The following is an 18,747-nucleotide window of genomic DNA, read 5'->3' on the forward strand; positions in this document are numbered from 1 at the left end:
TGCGAGCTTTCTGCCCCCCACCACATCTATGCAGAACATGCTCGGCCATATTGCATTGTGGGAGATGTAGTTTTTACATGAGAAGTAACCGGGAGGCAGAAAACAAGTGAAGTCAACCACTAGACTCCGTGTATGCAGCTTAGGATGTAACTAGAGTACAAGACATGATATCGTCACATGGAGCTGAGATCTGTATCCCCCGTACACACGGGTTGGGACACCTTCTTTTGGGTTAATCCAATATGCAGGATCAAAGCTACAAAACAGTGTCCCGGAAAAGGGAGGGATGAGAGAACGAGCAGCCACAATCCAGGCGTTGGTGATTCTAAAATTCCTGTAGTCCGGCATTACATGGATCTGCCAGGTTCTGGATGATCCGATATTGGTACTCGGCCTCAGAGCGGCGTTTCTCTATGACTGCGTCCATTTTATAACTACACCTGTAATTCCAGCTTCGTCCACCAGAGGGCGGCACAAGTATTCTGTGTAGTCCCGGGCCCTCCAGAGCCGCTCTACGGGGCCCCGACCCGGCAAATATTCATCCCTCGGAAGAACAGCCGCCTCCACTATCATGACAATTACATTTAATGGAAGAAGAAATAAAAATATATTATTCTATTAGTGGTCAAAGAAACAAAACTCAATCTGCAAAACAGCGGTCTAGAACACTACAAGTCCCAGCATGTCCTGGGAGCCAGAGCGTGGAGACCGCCGCTGGAGGTCATACCTCTAATGGGTGTGGACACACTAACATCTGACAATTCTCTGCTTACAATGATGAGCGGCGCCTGCACCAGCTGATCAGCGGCAGCGGCTGGTGCAAGTTCATGGAGGTGCCGGGGGCTCAGGTCCATGGCTGCAGTGTTCTCCAGTGATTGCTCCTGCCGTAGATCCGTCCGTCCGGGGGGTGACAGATGGCGGATTTCCAGGCCTTGCTGCGGCGCGGGTGAAATGTGTGCGGTCTCTGGCAGTGACTGTATGCGGGGGGGCGCTGTAGTGCACAAAGCAACGTCACAGAAATAAAAATCTCATCTATTCGTCTCCAAGCAAAAGCAAATCTAAAAAAATAACTAAAACCATCGTCTCCCGGCGCAGAGAAAAGTCCATGATCCTGTCTGGAACATAAAGTGCAGCAGTGCTGATTTGTTTTATTTTTCTCCTCATTGTCCTTGGGTGTTGCGGGGCGAGCAGACGTCCGATGAGCGGCACTCCCTGCCGCGGGGCGGCGCTCCCTGCCGCGGGCGGCCCCGTCCCTCCATTATTGGAGCGATGTCTGCGGAGGCTTCACCAGCCCTTCTTCATAGACCTTCAGGATTGCTTCACACACAAATCTGTACTGACTCTGCAAAAGACGAGACGGAGGGTGAGAGACGGCGCCACCTCTGCCTGTGCCAGGTACTGCAGACCATAAACTGTCCCTAATGATGAGACCGCACATACCGACAACGCTCTGCCCGATCAGAAGCTGACCCGTCCTCTCCTCCCTGCACTCAACTCGGAGGCTGTGTGCACACGTTGCGGTTTTTTTCGCTATAAAAACGCAGACATTATGCATCCCATTATTTAGAATACATTCTGCATGTTTTGTGCACATGATGCGTTTTTTTCCGCGAAAAAACGCAGCATGTTCATGAATTATGCGGATTTTGCAGAAAATGTCCGATTTTGCTCAGGAAATTTCTGCAAAAAATCCTGAATGTGTGCACATAGCCTTACACCTGACACACGCCTGGAGGGGAGAGAGACCCCCACCCTGAGCACTCGCGGCCCCCTGGGGAATTCTTACATGGCGCACGTCCCCCATATTGTGCGAACAACCCACTTATTACACTGGACAGACAACATGGAGGAAGCGCCCCGCACCGCTTACCGAGGAAGGGCCCCGCATCGGTTACCGAGGAAGCGCCCCGCACCGGTTACCGAGGAAGCGCCCCGCACCGGTTACCGAGGAAGCGCCCCGCACCGGTTACCGAGGAAGCGCCCCGCACCGGTTACCGAGGAAGCGCCCCGCACCGGTTACCGAGGAAGCGCCCCGCACTGGTTACTGAGTTACCGGAGTCTGGATCATCATGGCGCGCTGATCTCTCATCGTCCTCACTATGTCCAGCGGGTACACAGCCTGGCTACACTCCATCAGACACATCGCCGTCTCCATGGTGATTAGGACGCCCGTCCGACCGATCCCAGCGCTGGTGGAAAAATAAGGAAAATTTGTTTTACACGAAATTAACAAAAATTCTATGAAATAACAGATTACAGAGAATTTCTATCTCGTTACGTCAGGTCACATGGTCCATACACCAGCCGGGGTCTGACCAGTTTACCCAGTAAGTCGCCCAGTCCGACATGTGAATGCACAGTTGTAATCCTCTCTTTGGCCACCAGGGTGCAGTAATATCACTTTCTGGCCACATGGGGTGTAATGTGGATGGGTCGTATTCACACTTGAGAGCGTCACCATCCGAGAGGAACGCAGACATCCGTCTCCCCAGCGTCTGACGATTTACTTACGCTTTTTTCCCCTCACACAACAGACGTCTGCACAATACACGAGGCCGTGTCACGTGGGAGTCCGGCCTGTGAGAAGGTGGGGTGATGTGTGTGACGTGCGGCTGCCACGGGGGTCTCCAGCTCTCCGAGTGTCCTAACATAGGAGCACTGAAACAGGGGTGCGTCACTGACACTAGGGAACCACGTGACCGCCAGCGACGGCCGCCAGCGCAGTCAGAGACGGCCGCCAGCGCGGTCAGAGACGGTCGCCAGCGCGGTCAGCGAAGGCCGCCAGGGTGATCAGAGACGGCTGCCAGTGCGGTCAGAGACGGCCGCCAGCACGGTCAGAGACGGCCGCCAGCACGGTCAGAGACGGCCGCCAGCACGGTCAGTGATAACCGCCATCACGGTAAGAGACGGCTGCCATCACGGTCAGAGAGGGCCGCCAGCACGGTCAGCGATAACCGCCAGCACGGTCAGTGATAACCGCCAGCATGGTAAGAGACGGCTGGGTGCCGCCTGCGAGAAGTCTCATGGCGCCACACCCTGTACCCTACGCTGCGTTACCTGCAGTGAACGACCACCGGCTCCTCTCGGTTAATCCTCTTCTCCCTCACGAGACACACAAAGTCCAGGAAGTCGCTGGAGTCATCCGGGACCCCGTGGTCGGGCCACGCTGTGTACTGGATCTGGGTGAGCGGGCGACTTTCATCCTTCTGGAAAGGTAAATGCCCGACGATTAAAAAACTGGAAATCACTGGGGGCTGCAACCATGAGGTTCTGAGGCAGCTGTGGCCTCGCATGGTCTTACCTCCAGGTTAGTCAGGGTCATCTCTCGGAAAACGTATGCGGGGTTCCCCTGCTCCGAGTGGCAGCTGATCTTGAAGCGTCCATACTCCGCGCTGCTGGTGGGCTCCGGCCAGTACTGGTGGCACTTCACCTGCACAGACAGAACAGTCACTCTGCTTGCTGTCAGTGAATGCAAACATTCTGCTTTCCATCCCAACCTCCCAGCTCAGGCTCTGGTACAGAGACCCTTTACTACTGGGTCGGGGGCTGAAATTAAAACTTAATGATCTTAAAAAAGCGGGGAGAATATTTTAAATAAAGGGGGTCTCAAACATCCCAGGCCGAGAGGGGAAGCATGCAGACGTCGCGTCCAGAAATCTTAATCTGGGGGATCCACTCCGCTTTCATCCTCCAGGTGCTGCAGCCATTAACTCTTTGCTGCCTGAGATGTCACGATCAGGGGGCTCCGGCAGCTTTCGGTGTTATGACGTACCCTCCCCCGCTCCACCTGCGTAGTGAGCATGACCACCATGGACGAGCCCTGCTCCCAGGTCATCTGCCAGAAGTCCGGGCAGGTGTTGGGCAGCGGCCCCTGGCAGGCGATGTACCGGTTGATGATGCTGGAGGACGGGATCTCCATCTGCGGGAAAGAAGGAAAGTGAATTACTGCTCGGCGTGACGGCGCGCACCCTCCCATCCACCGCAGACGCCTCTAGGAAAGCTGGGTTATGTGACAGCGGCGACCCAGACTTCCAACCTCGCACTCAAATCGTCCGGCTCACTGAACGTCGAAAACTGTGTGAGAAAAGGCAGGAAAAATGCATCAATGTAGCCTGCGACGTGGGAGACGTCACCCAAGAAGCGCGCGGACTACCGATTGTTGGACTGCTCCTCTGTGTCGCCGTATTTCTACCATCCCTCCTTGCCATCAGTGAATGAAAACATCAGAGGTTGGAAACCATCCAGGTTCACTGACTCAGAGGTCCTGAAATGTGTCAGCTGGACATGGAGGCCCCCGGGGGTCCGGATCTTAGGAGGAAAGTTTCTATTCACTGACAGCAAGCAGCTATCCGAAAAAGTGATGAATTGAGCCAGAAAGTGTAATAGAAGCCGCAAGCGCATTACAGAAATCCCTTTATATGGACGGGGAGAGCGGGACTCTGCCCCACTGCAACATACATTACTCTGCACCCTGACAACATGTGATCATCACCTGCAAACGAGAGGAGGACGACGTTGGCGGGGGTCCGGCGGGGTCAGCGAAGCTCAAACTAACATCACACAGAAATCTGTGCCATGTGCAGCCGTGGATTAGGCTCCATCTATTACAGGGAGCAGAAGCCGCTCCTCAGCCGCACCGCGCGCTGCCCCCGTCCTGGACACAAGAAGCCGCTCTTCACTTGCTGCACATTTGGCTTTTTAGCGGCTGTCGCGTTGCAGGCGGTTTACATGTCACGGTGCGATGCAGTCACGCTGACCATCACCAGAACCCGGAGTACTCCCCAACATTACCGAAAGCCCAATAATCAGGTGACCGGAATGTGCATCCCTGCAAACTCCAAGAGCGACACCTGGTTGCATCACGCAATAATGCACAGATCGATGGCGGCTGCAAAATCCCAGGTCAGACGTCTCCAAACTGGAGCGAAACCCCTGGACGAGCACACAGTGCTGAGCAAAAGTTATAGGCAGGTGTGGAAAAATGACCGGTACGGATACTGATGATGGAGGAGACGGACGGTCACCAGATACTGATGATGGAGGAGACGGGCGGTCACCAGATACTGATGATGGAGGAGATGGGACGTCACCAGATACTGATGACGGAGGCGACGGGCGGTCACCAGATACTGATGATGGAGGAGACGGGCGGTCACCAGATACTGATGATGGAGGAGACGGGCGGTCACCAGATACTGATGATGGAGGAGACGGGCGGTCACCAGATACTGATGATGGAGGAGACGGACGGTCACCAGATACTGATGATGGAGGCGACGGGCGGTCACCAGATACTGATGATGGAGGAGACGGGCGGTCACCAGATACTGATGATGGAGGAGACGGGACGTCACCAGATACTGATGATGGAGGAGACGGGAGGTCACCAGAAACTGATGATGGAGGTGACGGGCGGTCACCAGATACTGATGATGGAGGAGACGGGCGGTCACCAGATACTGATGACGGAGGAGACGGGCGATCACCAGATACTGATGATGGAGGAGACGGGCGGTCACCAGGTACTGACGATGGATGTGATGGGCGGTCACCAGATACTGATGATGGAGGCGACGGGCGGTCACCTGATACTGATGATGGAGGAGACGGGCGGTCACCAGATACTGATGATGGAGGAGATGGGACGTCACCAGATACTGATGACGGAGGAGACGGGCGATCACCAGATACTGATGATGGAGGAGACGGGCGGTCACCAGATACTGATGATGGAGGCGACGGGCGGTCACCTGATACTGATGATGGAGGAGACGGGCGGTCACCAGATACTGATGATGGAGGAGACGGGCGGTCACCAGATAATGATGATGGAGGAGACGGGCGGTCACCAGATACTGAGGGAATCTACATTTTTCTTTTTCTCATTCACTTTCCATTTTGTTAATTACTAAAAAAAAAAATTACTAACTCTTCAATTCCTGGAAGTGATTTTATTGTGCGCCATTTTCCCACACCTGCCTAAGACTTTCACACAGTACTAGGCATATATTATTTCTATGTTTCCCATTTTCTAGGCACTGAAACCAAATAAAGAGGATGGGTCATAGAAGAGGTAACAGGTCTGTACTTTGGCCAAAGAGCTAACACTTTAATGTATAAGACATGTATTTTAGAGGATTACTCCTTTACTGTGACCTTTCTGACACTCCGGTACGTGAAGGATCAGAAGATCCAGGCTGAGCAGAGAGTAGCGGGTTGGGGCTCCACTGATTGCAGGGAGGCTCTGCTCCACTTTACGCACCGTCTAATAATCCAGAATATCTAATGATCTGGCACCTTCTGGTGTTGTCAGATTAGAGCCATCACTCACATTTATATAATTTGCATTGATGTAATCTTCTCCGCCGTGTAGAATGACCCGAGTAGCATCATCTGCAAAGACAAGAACAGAAGACGAGGCCGTTACACGGAGGGGACGGCTCCTTCTTTTACGTTACACGGAGGGGACGAGCTCCTTCTTATACGTTACACGGAGGGGACGAGCTCCTTCTTATACGTTACACGGAGGGGACGAGCTCCTTCTTATACATTACACGGAGGGGACGAGCTCCTTCTTATACGTTACACGGAGGGGACGGCTCCTTCTTTTACGTTACACGGAGGGGACGAGCTCCTTCTTATACGTTACACGGAGGGGTCGAGCTCCTTCTTATACATTACACGGAGGGGACGAGCTCCTTCTTATACGTTACACGGAGGGGACGAGCTCCTTCTTATACGTTACACGGAGGGGACGAGCTCCTTCTTATACGTTACACGGAGGGGACGGCTCCTTCTTTTACGTTACACGGAGGGGACGAGCTCCTTCTTATACGTTACACGGAGGGGACGAGCTCCTTCTTATACGTTACACGGAGGGGACGAGCTCCTTCTTATACGTTACACGGAGGGGTCGAGCTCCTTCTTATACGTTACACGGAGGGGACGGCTCCTTCTTATACGTTACACGGAGGGGACGAGCTCCTTCTTATACGTTACACGGAGGGGACGAGCTCCTTCTTATACGTTACACGGAGGGGACGAGCTCCTTCTTATACGTTACACGGAGGGGTCGAGCTCCTTCTTATACGTTACACGGAGGGGACGGCTCCTTCTTATACGTTACACGGAGGGGACGAGCTCCTTCTTATACGTTACACGGAGGGGACGAGCTCCTTCTTATACGTTACACGGAGGGGACGAGCTCCTTCTTATACGTTACACGGAGGGGTCGAGCTCCTTCTTATACGTTACACGGAGGGGACGAGCTCCTTCTTATACGTTACACGGAGGGGACGAGCTCCTTCTTATACGTTACACGGAGGGGACGAGCTCCTTCTTATACGTTACACGGAGGGGACGAGCTCCTTCTTATACGTTACACGGAGGGGACGAGCTCCTTCTTATACGTTACACGGAGGGGACGAGCTCCTTCTTATACGTTACACGGAGGGGACGAGCTCCTTCTTATACGTTACACGGAGGGGACGAGCTCCTTCTTATACGTTACACGGAGGGGACGAGCTCCTTCTTATACGTTACACGGAGGGGACGAGCTCCTTCTTATACGTTACACGGAGGGGACGAGCTCCTTCTTATACGTTACACGGAGGGGACGAGCTCGTTCTTATATGTTACATGGAGGGGACATGCTCCTTCTTATACGTTACACGGAGGGGACGAGCTCGTTCTTATATGTTACATGGAGGGGACATGCTCCTTCTTATATGTTACACGGAGGGGACGAGCTCCTTCTTATATGTCACACGGAGGGGACGAGCTCCTTCTATGTCACACGGAGGGGACGAGTGCCTTCTTATATGTTACACGGAGGGGACGAGCTCCTTATACGTTACACGGAGGGGACGAGCTCCTTCTTATATGTCACACGGAGGGGACGAGCTCCTTCTTATACGTTACACGGAGGGGACGAGCTCCTTCTTATACGTTACACGGAGGGGACGAGCTCCTTCTTATACGTTACACGGAGGGGACGAGCTCCTTCTTATATGTCACACGGAGGGGACGAGCTCCTTCTTATACGTTACACGGAGGGGACGAGCTCCTTCTTATACGTTACACGGAGGGGATGAGCTCGTTCTTATATGTTACACGGAGGGGACGAGCTCCTTCTTATACGTCACACGGAGGGGATGAGCTCCTTCTTATACGTTACACGGAGGGGACGAGCGCCTTCTTATACGTCACACGGAGGGGATGAGCTCCTTCTTATACGTTACACGGAGGGGACGAGCGCCTTCTTATACATTACACGGAGGGGACGAGCTCCTTATATGTTACACGGAGGGGTCGAGCTCCTTCTTATATGTTACACGGAGGGGACGAGCTCCTTCTTATACGTTACACGGAGGGGACGAGCTCCTTCTTATATACTATACTAGATTGTGGCCCGATTCTAACGCATCGGGTATTCTAGAATATGCATGTCCCCGTAGTATATGGACAATGATGATTCCAGAATTCGCGGCAGACTGTGCCCGTCGCTGATTGGTCGAGGCAACCTTTATGACATCATCGTCGCCATGGCAACCATTATGACATCTACGTCGATACTGTGCCTGTCGCTGATTGGTCGAGGCGAATTCGCGGCAGACTGTGCCCGTCGCTGATTGGTCGAGGCAACCTTTATGACATCATCGTCGCCATGCTGTGCCCGTCGCTGGCGGCCTCGACCAATCAGAGACGCGGGATTTCCAGGACAGAGACAGACAGACAGACGGAAAAACCCTTAGACAATTATATATATAGATTCCACCCAGTAACAAGATTTTCACTTGCTGTCAGTGAATGGAGGCATCACAAGTCTGAGAGCCCATCTGCCTGACACAGGGGTGCATCTCGTTACAATGTGTCAGGGTCTGGATAGGCTTTCAGTCAGTGTATTGACAGCAATAATTCCATTCACTAACAGGAAGCGGTGGTGAAGAACTGATGCATTAAATTATGGAACGATGAAGCTTCAACTTGATAAAACCACAAGGCCCAAAGTTCACCCTCTCGGCTCCATCACCAGGGACCGATCACATTTGGTGCCATCCAAAAACATCCACACATAACAACCACAGCTAAATGTTGTCTGCTCTAGTCACACCCAAAGCTGCGCTCAGGATGGGCTAGTCCACAGCTGTATGGAGCCTGGTCTGGCACGTGAAAGACAGGGCCGGCGTTATGGAGCTGGATAAGGACTCTGGGAAAGCTGGGTACAATCCGTCTCTGTGGTGAGGACTGGAGGCACTTACAAGGCGAAATGTCTCTGTATCGATTTTTGGAAATATTCTGAGGTAATTTGGCACAAGACATGGTCATCCCCGGCTTCTTCCTATACAGTTGCTGAAAGGGAGAGAAAGAAAAACAGACAATGAAGAACAGTAGAAAAAAATGCACAAAAGTCAAATGTAGAGGCCAATTCTGACAGCAAGCAGCGGTAGGAAGGGGTGAGGAATGGCAGCCTAAAGCTTCCATAGAATGACCGCCCGTCACTATATGGGGGCATGGAGGGGATTTCTGATCATCAACGGTACATACTTACTGTGCTGCGGACTAGTCTGGCGGGTTGGTTGCTCCCTGGACTAGCCCTGCGGGTCTGCTCCTCCCTGGATTAGGCCGGCAGGTTGGCGGCTCTCTGGACTAGCCCTGCGGGTCTGCTCCTCCCTGGATTAGGCCACCAGGTTGGCGGCTCTTTGGACTAGCCCTGTGGGTCAGCTCCTCCCTGGACTAGCCCTGCAGATCTGCTCCTCCCTGGATTAGGCCGGCAGGTTGGCAGCTCTCTGGACTAGCCCTGCGGGTCAGCTCCTCCCTGGACTAGCCCTGCGGGTCAACTCCTCCCTGGACTAGCCCTGCGGGTCAGCTCCTCCCTGGACTAGCCCTGCGGGTCTGCTCCTCCCTGGATTAAGCCGGCAGGTTGGCGGCTCTCTAGACTAGCCCTGCGGGTCAGCTCCTCTCTGGACTAGCCCTGTGGGTCAACTCCTCCCTGAACTAGCCTTGCGGGTCAGCTCCTCCGTCTGCTGACTGACAGCCGGTACACAAACCCCGGAATGATAGGACCATCATGCAGGCTGTCAATCATGCACAAAGCAGGACTAGTCCTGACCCATGGGAGCTGGTTTAGAGCAGGCCAAAGTCGGGTTGTGGGAGAGACCCAGAGATAAGAGCAGCGCTAGTGCAGAATGCCGGCTGCCACCCAGCATAACAGCGTCCGGGGACAGAGCAGCTCTGCCAGCGACCACTGCCCAATAACGGGCAAAAACCAACTACATACAAGTTGTTTGTCGCTCGTTTAAAGACCTTTCCATGTAGGACAAGGCACAGTAAGGGGGCAGGATGGATAAGACGATGCTTCTGCCCTCATACTGCACACCAGCAATTTATTGGCCGCCATGACGGCTCAGATCGGAGGTTTGTTCACATGGGCCAATGATCACAAACATGTGGCTCGTTCAATGACTACTGGTTTTAGAAAAAAAACTGTAAAAAATAATAACAGGAAATAGAAGGCTTGTTCTCTTTACCACTAACAAAAGCAGAAAAAAAAACAACAAAATCTTCACTAAAAAGACAGTAAAAATACATAAATAAAACAAAAATAGCTGCAAAATTTTAGTAGCTCCTAAAAACTGGATGTTTGTACTTGATGTAAAACCCCTTTTTGTTGAATACACTGGGGGGCACAGGATTGGGGTGCACACGGCCACTAGGGGGCGCAACAGTAGGTGAAAATAAGAAAGGGACAGCACCCTCTCCGAAGGCACGATGCAGCTCAGTCTAGTGGCAAAAGCAGCAGGAGAGGGGCCCGAAAAACAGCAAATATCCAGAAGAACAAACGACCACAAACCAACATGACCTGAACTCAGGGAAGAAAAACACAAGGGCAACGAGAAGTGATCCCCGGGCAGGAACCCCCAAGACAAGGGCAGGAGCCGACTACCCCAATGTGGACGGCGGGACAGGACGGTGGGACAGGACGGTGGGACGCTCCACAACTGTGCCAAGGGGCGGGAAAAAGCAACAAGTGCCTCTGCAGACCGAAGAGGAGACAGAGGCCGGCAGCACCACAAGACCCAAGCCCGCATCGGCAGAAGTGGGTGTTGTAAAAGAACAGAGGTGTGGATAGGGGTCCCGTGGCAGCCTTGCAAACATAAGAAACAGAGGCCTTATGCCAGGAGGCCCCGACCAGAATTTTGCATTGCGCAGGGACCCCAAAGAGCAAAGACTTTCCCATAGTCCTCTAGGCTTTTATTACAGCCGTCTAGATCCACTTGGAGGCCCCAGACCCTTGTGTGGATCCGTCGGGACCCTTGTGTGGATTAGTTGGGACCCTTGTGTGGATCTGTCGGGACCCTTGTGTGGATCTGTCGGGACCCTTGTGTGGATTAGTTGGGACCCTTGTGTGGATCTGTCGGGACCCTTGTGTGGATCTGTCGGGACCCTTGTGTGGATTAGTTGGGACCCTTGTGTGGATTAGTTGGGACCCTTGTGTGGATCTGTCGGGACCCTTGTGTGGATCTGTCGGGACCCTTGTGTGGATCTGTCGGGACCTTTGTGTAGAACTGTCGGGACCCTTGTGTAGAACTGTCGGGACCCTTGTGTGGGTCCGTCGGGACGCTTGTGTGGGTCCGTCGGGACCCTTGTGTGGGTCCATCGGGACCCTTGCGTGGATCCGTCGGGACCCTTGCGTGGATCTGTCGGGACCCTTGCGTAGAACTGTCGGGACGCTTGTGTGGGTCCGTCGGGACCCTTGTGTGGGTCCTTCGGGACCCTTGTGTGGATCTGTCGGGACCCTTGTGTGGATCTGTCGGGACCCTTGTGTGGATCTGTCGGGACCCTTGCGTGGATCTGTTGGGACCCTTGTGTGGGCCCGTCAGGACCCTTGCGTGGATCTGTCGGGACCCTTGTGTGGATCTGTCGGCACCCTTGTGCGGATCTGTTGGGACCCTTGCGTGGATCTGTCGGCACCCTTGCGTGGATCTGTCGGCACCCTTGCGTGGATCTGTCGGCACCCTTGCGTGGATCTGTCGGCACCCTTGCGTGGATCTGTTGGGACCCTTGTGTGGATCTGTTGGGACCCTTGTGTGGGTCCGTCGGGACCCTTGTGTGGGCCCGTCAGGACCCTTGAGTGGAAGGAGAATCAGATGGCTGGGACGCCCCATACACGCAGTCGGCCCTGCCACAGCCCAGAAGCTGGCGCCGAGGCTTTTGCCCCCAGTATCAGTATTTGCACCCTCCGTCCATCAATATCCAATATTTCGATATGAGACCACCAGAGCACTGTCTTACATCGAACTGCGCCAGGACGCTCCCGTTCAGCAGCCCCTCCGCCAGCTGGATCATGGATTCTCTCAGAACGTCGTCCTCCGCGTGGCCGCCGTCTATGGCGGTTTTCTCGGGGATGTACTGAAAATCCGGCTCACTCTCCATCCTTTCTTCTACGATGTCGTAGACGGCTGAGGACAGGAACAGCACAAGTCAGAGCGATCGCAGGGCGGAACTACCAAGCCATGGCGGCTGCGGGAGGATTGGCTGCAGCTCTGGCGGACCGGATCCGATACGCGAGGACACAGGCGGGGGACTCACCGTTCGGCCGCACCAGGAGCACCAGCTCCCCAGAATGCCGCTCGCAGCTCGCCTTTATAAACATGACGACCTGGTCGTGAGTGTGCTCCGATATGTCCCGTCCATTGATCAGTACAACCTGATCCCCTTCATTAAGACGGGGGACACAGAGATCGGCCTGTGCAGGAAAACAGGGTCAGACACGCTCCGCACTCCGCGCATTTCACATTCATATACAGGGGTCTACGTACAGAGGTTCCTGGCGCCACGCGAGACACGATCACCGGCATTTTCTGATCATAGCCGCCCTGTAGGAAAACAAGATGGCTCAGTGAAGGAGTCCTGTCTGCACGTCCCGTACCGTACAGTGTACTGCCTGCACGTCCTGTACCATACAGTGTACTGCCTGCACGTCCCGTACCGTACCGTGTACTGCCTGCACGTACCGTACAGTCTACTGCCTGCACGTCCCGTACCGTACAGTGTACTGCCTGCACGTCCCGTACCGTACAGTGTACTGCCTGCACGTCCCGTACCGTACAGTGTACTGCCTGCACGTCCCGTACCGTACAGTGTACTGCCTGCACGTCCCGTACCGTACAGTGTACTGCCTGCACGTCCCGTACCGTACAGTGTACTGCCTGCACGTCCCGTACCGTACAGTGTACTGCCTGCACGTCCCGTACCGTACAGTGTACTGCCTGCACGTCCCATACCGTGTGCAGTGTACTGCCTGCACGTCCCATACCGTACAGTGTACTGCCTGCACGTCCCATACCGTACAGTGTACTGCCTGCACGTCCCGTACCGTACTGTGTACTGCCTGCACGTCCCGTACCTTACAGTGTACTGCCTGCACGTCTGTACCTTACAGTGTACTGCCTGCACGTCCCGTACCGTAGTGTACTGCCTGCACGTCCCATACCGTACAGTGTACTGCCTGCACGTCCCGTATCGTAGAGTGTACTGCCTGCACGTCCCGTACCGTACAGTGTACTGCCTGCACGTCCTGTACCATACAGTGTAGCCTGCACGTCCCATACCGTACAGTGTACTGCCTGCACGTCCTGTACCATACAGTGTAGCCTGCACGTCCTGTACCATACAGTGTACTACCTGCACGTCCTGTACCATACAGTGTACTGCCTGCACGTCCTGTACCGTACAGTGTACTGCCTGCACGTCCTGTACCATACAGTGTACTACCTGCACGTCCTGTACCATACAGTGTACTGCCTGCACGTCCTGTACTGTACAGTGTACTGCCTGCACGTCCTGTACCATAGTGTACTGCCTGCAAGTCCTGTACCGTACAGTGTACTGCCTGCACGTCCTGTACCATAGTGTACTGCCTGCAAGTCCTGTACCATACAGTGTACTGCCTGCACGTCCTGTACCATACAGTGTACTGCCTGCACGTCCTGTACCATACAGTGTACTGCCTGCACGTCCTGTACCATACAGTGTACTGCCTGCACATCCTGTACCAGTGTACTGCCTGCACATCCTGTACCACAGTGTACTGCCTGCACGTCCTGTACCATACAGTGTACTGCCTGCACGTCCTGTACCATACAGTGTACTGCCTGCACATCCTGTACCAGTGTACTGCCTGCACATCCTGTACCACAGTGTACTGCCTGCAAGTCCTGTACCATACAGTGTACTGCCTGCACGTCCTGTACCATACAGTGTACTGCCTGCACGTCCTGTACCATACAGTGTACTGCCTGCACGTCCTGTACCATACAGTGTACTGCCTGCACGTCCTGTACCATACAGTGTACTGCCTGCACGTCCTGTACCTTACAGTGTACTGCCTGCACGTCCTGTACCTTACAGTGTACTGCCTGCACGTCCTGTACCTTAGTGTACTGCCTGCACGTCCTGTACCATACAGTGTACTGCCTGCATGTCCTGTACCTTACAGTGTACTGCCTGCACGCCCTGTACCTTACAGTGTACTGCCTGCACATCCTGTACCATACAGTGTACTGCCTGCATGTCCTGTACCATACAGTGTACTGCCTGCACGTCCTGTACCATAGTGTACTGCCTGCATGTCCTGTACCATACAGTGTACTGCCTGCATGTCCTGTACCATACAGTGTACTGCCTGCACGTCCTGTACCATAGTGTACTGCCTGCACGTCCTGTACCATACAGCTGCCTGCCTGTTCGTTCTGTAGATCTTACAGGATGCGGAGCGAACATACTGGGGCTGGAGAAATTACTCCAAAAATAGTGATTTGAGGATTTAAAAAAAGTCACCTTCACATTGAATCCGAACCGTCCGTTCTCATCCGGCCTCATTCTAATCAGAACCAGATTGTCGTGGGGCACGAAGCCATTGGGCTACAATAAAAGAAAATGTAAACTGTAAGATGCAATGGCTTAAATAGCATTCCCCCAATGCATGACACCCAGCCCCCCAGAAACTGTTCAAGCCAACCAGCCCCCTCCAGGGGACTTACAAGCCAGCCAGCCCCCCCATACAAGCCAACCAGCCCCCCCGACAGCCATACAATTCAACATCCAGCCCACCATCAGCCATTCTAGCGGACACCCAGACCCCCAGGGGCCATACAATTCAACACCCAGTCTCCCAGGGCCCATACTAGCCAACAACTAGTTCCGCAGTGGCCATACTAACACACAGCTTTTCCAGGAGCAGCTAGAAGTGAGAATCTGAGTAATGTAATTTTGTTAGCGGACAGGACTGCGGGATTCTTATTTTTGGGTGGGGCGTTATTGGCGGGATTTGCATTTTGGGGTGGGGCCTTATTGGCGGGATTCCCATTTTGGGGTGGGGCCTTATTGGCGGGATTCCCATTTTGGGGTGGGGCCTTATTGGCAGGATTCCCATTTTGGGGTGGGGCATTATTGGTGGGATTCTCATTTTGGGGTGCAGCCTTATTGGCGGGATTCTCATTTTGGGGTGGGGCCTTATTGGCAGGATTCCCATTTTGGGGTGGGGCCTTATTGGCAGGATTCCCATTTTGGGGTGGGGCATTATTGGTGGGATTCTCATTTTGGGGTGCAGCCTTATTGGCGGGATTCTCATTTTGGGGTGGGGCCTCATTGGCGGGACTCCCATTTTGGGATGGGGCCTTATTGGCGGATTCCCATTTTGGGGTGCAGCCTTATTGGCGGGATTCCCATTTTGGGGTGGGGCATTATTGGCGGGATTCCCATTTTGGGGTGGGGCCTTATTGGCGGGATTCCCATTTTGGGGTGGGGCATTATTGGCGGGATTCCCATTTTGGGGTGGGGCATTATTGGCGGGATTCCCATTTTGGGGTGGGGCCTTATTGGCGGGACTCCCATTTTGGGGTGCAGCCTTATTGGCGGGATTCCCATTTTGGGGTGGGGCATTATTGGCGGGATTCCCATTTTGGGGTGGGGCATTATTGGAGGGATTCCCATTTTGGGGTGGGGCCTTATTGGTGGGACTCCCATTTTGGGGTGGGGCCTTATTGGTGGGACTCCCATTTTGGGGTGGGGCCTTATTGGCGGGATTCCCATTTTGGGGTGGGGCGTTCTTTCTCTCTGCAGTAAATATAGAGAAGAGGAATGGAGAAATGATCTCACGTTACACAACGGCTTCCATAGAAAGCAGGATAGAAGGACGTGCAGGGAAGTGAAAGCTCAGACTCACGGTGGATCTCTCCGGAGACCAGAGCGGGTCGAAGCCCTCGCTGACGTGGTTGTCCAGCTCCTCGGAGTGGGAGATTTGATTAGAACTGTTCTTCTTTGACTGTTTTGGGGGCAGTGCTGGTGGGTGGGCTTCTACTGAATTGTCATGTGACCTGTGAATAAAGCACCACGTAATATAAAATGAGTACAGTATGTGAGGATGGGATGCTGCGAGATCTCAGCTCTGGAGGCTGTAAAATTGTGAATGCAGCTCTGGGCTGTAAGACAAGCAAACAACTGCTATAAACTCCTACATAGACAGAAGAACAGGATAATATTCTGTCTCCCCGCAGTCACCACCAGGGGGAGCTCACTGCATACAGTTGTACAATAGAGATCAGTGTTTGACCTATCAGAAGTGAGCTCCCCCTGGTGGTGGCTGCAGGTAATAGCACCAGTGAGTATCAAGATTCTGTACACTAGAAGTCAGCGGCTTGAATTCTATCATTATTTCAACATCTTTATTAAAAGATAGAAAGTTCTTCTCCTGTTCCCGATTAGCTCCGATTTGCATATTTATGACTGAAGGGGGGAAAAAAATAACCAGAATCTGCTGTTTTTTTCTTTTAATAATTGAACAGGAAGAAAGAAAATCCTGCTGTCATTTGCATAGAATGAGAATCTGAGCATCTGACTGGACACATCAGGAGCAGAATTATGCATCCTGTCTGCTACACTGTATCAGTGGCAGAAAACTGAACAAGTTCAGTCTATGAAGGGTTAATCAGTCCGCGGTTTCTCGGCTCTATGTTGTCCTTGGGCACAAAGTGCAGCAAGGATGTAAATCAGAAGAACTGTCTGCCCCTGGAATCTGCTGCTGGAGCGCTGCTGTCAGTCACTGCAGGCCCAGCTCCCAGCCGTCTGTCATCAGCACTGGAGGCCGCTAGACAGGCAGTCACCCCCGGGAGCATGATGGCGGGAAACGAAGACCCTGCACAAATCAGAGGCGAGCAGAGAAGATCATGTATAGATGGCAGGAAACGAAGACTCTGCACAAATCAGAGGCGAGCAGAGAAGATCATGTATAGATGGCGGGAAACGAAAAAACTGCACAAATCAGAGGCGAGCAGAGAAGATCATGTATAGATGGCGGGAAACGAAGACCCTGCACAAATCAGAGGCGAGCAGAGAAGATCATGTATAGATGGCAGGAAACGAAGACTCTGCACAAATCAGAGGCGAGCAGAGAAGATCATGTATAGATGGCGGGAAACGAAAAAACTGCACAAATCAGAGAAGATCAAGTATAGACGGCGGGAAACGAAGACTCTGCACAAATCAGAGGCGAGCAGAGGAGATCATGTATAGATGGCGGTAAACGAAGACTCTGCACAAATCAGAGAAGATCAAGTATAGACGGCGGGAAACGAAGACTCTGCACAAATCTGAGGCGAGCAGAGAACATCATGTATAGATGGCGGGAAACGAAGACTCTGCACAAATCAGAGGCGAGCAGAGAAGATCATGTATAGATGGCGGGAAACGAAAAAACTGCACAAATCAGAGGCGAGCAGAGAAGATCATGTATAGATGGCGGGAAACTAAAAAACTGCACAAATCAGAGAAGATCAAGTATAGACGGCGGGAAACGAAGACTCTGCACAAATCTGAGGCGAGCAGAGAACATCATGTATAGATGGCGGGAAACGAAGACTCTGCACAAATCAGAGGCGATCAGAGAAGATCATGTATAGATGGCAGGAAACGAAGACTCTGCACAAATCAGAGGTGAGCAGAGAAGATCATGTATAGATGGCAGGAAACGAAGACTCTACACAAATCAGAGGTGATCAGAGAAGATCATGTATATATGGCAGGAAACGAAGACTCTGCACAAATCAGAGGTGATCAGAGAGATCATGTATATATGGCAGGAAACGAAGACTCTGCACAAATCAGAGGCGGTCAGAGAAGATCATGTATAGATGGCGGGAAACGAAGACCCTGCACAAATCAGAGGCAATCAGAGAAGATCATGTATAGATGGCGGGAAACGAAGACTCTGCACAAATCAGAGGCGGTCAGAGAAGATCATGTATAGATGGCAGGAAACGAAGACTCTGCACAAATCAGAGGTGGTCAGAGAAGATCATGTATAGATGGCGGGAAACGAAGACCCTGCACAAATCAGAGGCGATCAGAGAAGATCATGTATAGATGGCGGGAAACGAAGACTCTGCACAAATCAGAGGCGGTCAGAGAAGATCATGTATAGATGGCGGGAAACGAAAAAAACTGCACAAATCTGAGGTGGTCAGTGAAGATCATGTATAGATGGCAGGAAACGAAGACTCTGCACAAATCAGAGGTGATCAGAGAAGATCATGTATAGATGGCGGGAAACAAAGACCCTGCACAAATCAGAGGCGATCAGAGAAGATCATGTATAGATGGCGGGAAACGAAGGCTCTGCACAAATCAGAGGTGATCAGAGAAGATCATGTATAGATGGCGGGAAACAAAGACTCTGCACAAATCAGA

At 52.8% G+C, this 18,747-nt stretch overlaps 1 protein-coding gene across 1 annotated transcript in view; it reads right to left on the bottom strand.

The window, feature by feature from the left end:
• Positions 1–567: 567 nt before the first annotated feature.
• PTPN4 (protein tyrosine phosphatase non-receptor type 4) overlaps positions 568–18,747 on the bottom strand; it is a 74,760-nt gene continuing 56,580 nt past the window's right edge. The window contains exons 16-27 of the mRNA XM_069732655.1: positions 16,229–16,379; positions 14,842–14,925; positions 12,822–12,878; positions 12,592–12,748; positions 12,295–12,461; positions 9,261–9,351; positions 6,332–6,393; positions 3,773–3,919; positions 3,302–3,430; positions 3,058–3,206; positions 2,054–2,189; positions 568–1,342 (exon numbers count right to left, since the gene is read on the bottom strand). Coding sequence (XP_069588756.1) covers positions 1,259–1,342; positions 2,054–2,189; positions 3,058–3,206; positions 3,302–3,430; positions 3,773–3,919; positions 6,332–6,393; positions 9,261–9,351; positions 12,295–12,461; positions 12,592–12,748; positions 12,822–12,878; positions 14,842–14,925; positions 16,229–16,379 — 1,414 coding nt within the window. The 3' untranslated portion in view covers positions 568–1,258. The remainder of the gene's footprint in view (positions 1,343–2,053; positions 2,190–3,057; positions 3,207–3,301; positions 3,431–3,772; positions 3,920–6,331; positions 6,394–9,260; positions 9,352–12,294; positions 12,462–12,591; positions 12,749–12,821; positions 12,879–14,841; positions 14,926–16,228; positions 16,380–18,747) is intronic.

The sequence above is a fragment of the Ranitomeya imitator genome, chromosome 7 (assembly GCF_032444005.1).
Source record: "Ranitomeya imitator isolate aRanImi1 chromosome 7, aRanImi1.pri, whole genome shotgun sequence".
NCBI lineage: Eukaryota > Metazoa > Chordata > Amphibia > Anura > Dendrobatidae > Ranitomeya > Ranitomeya imitator.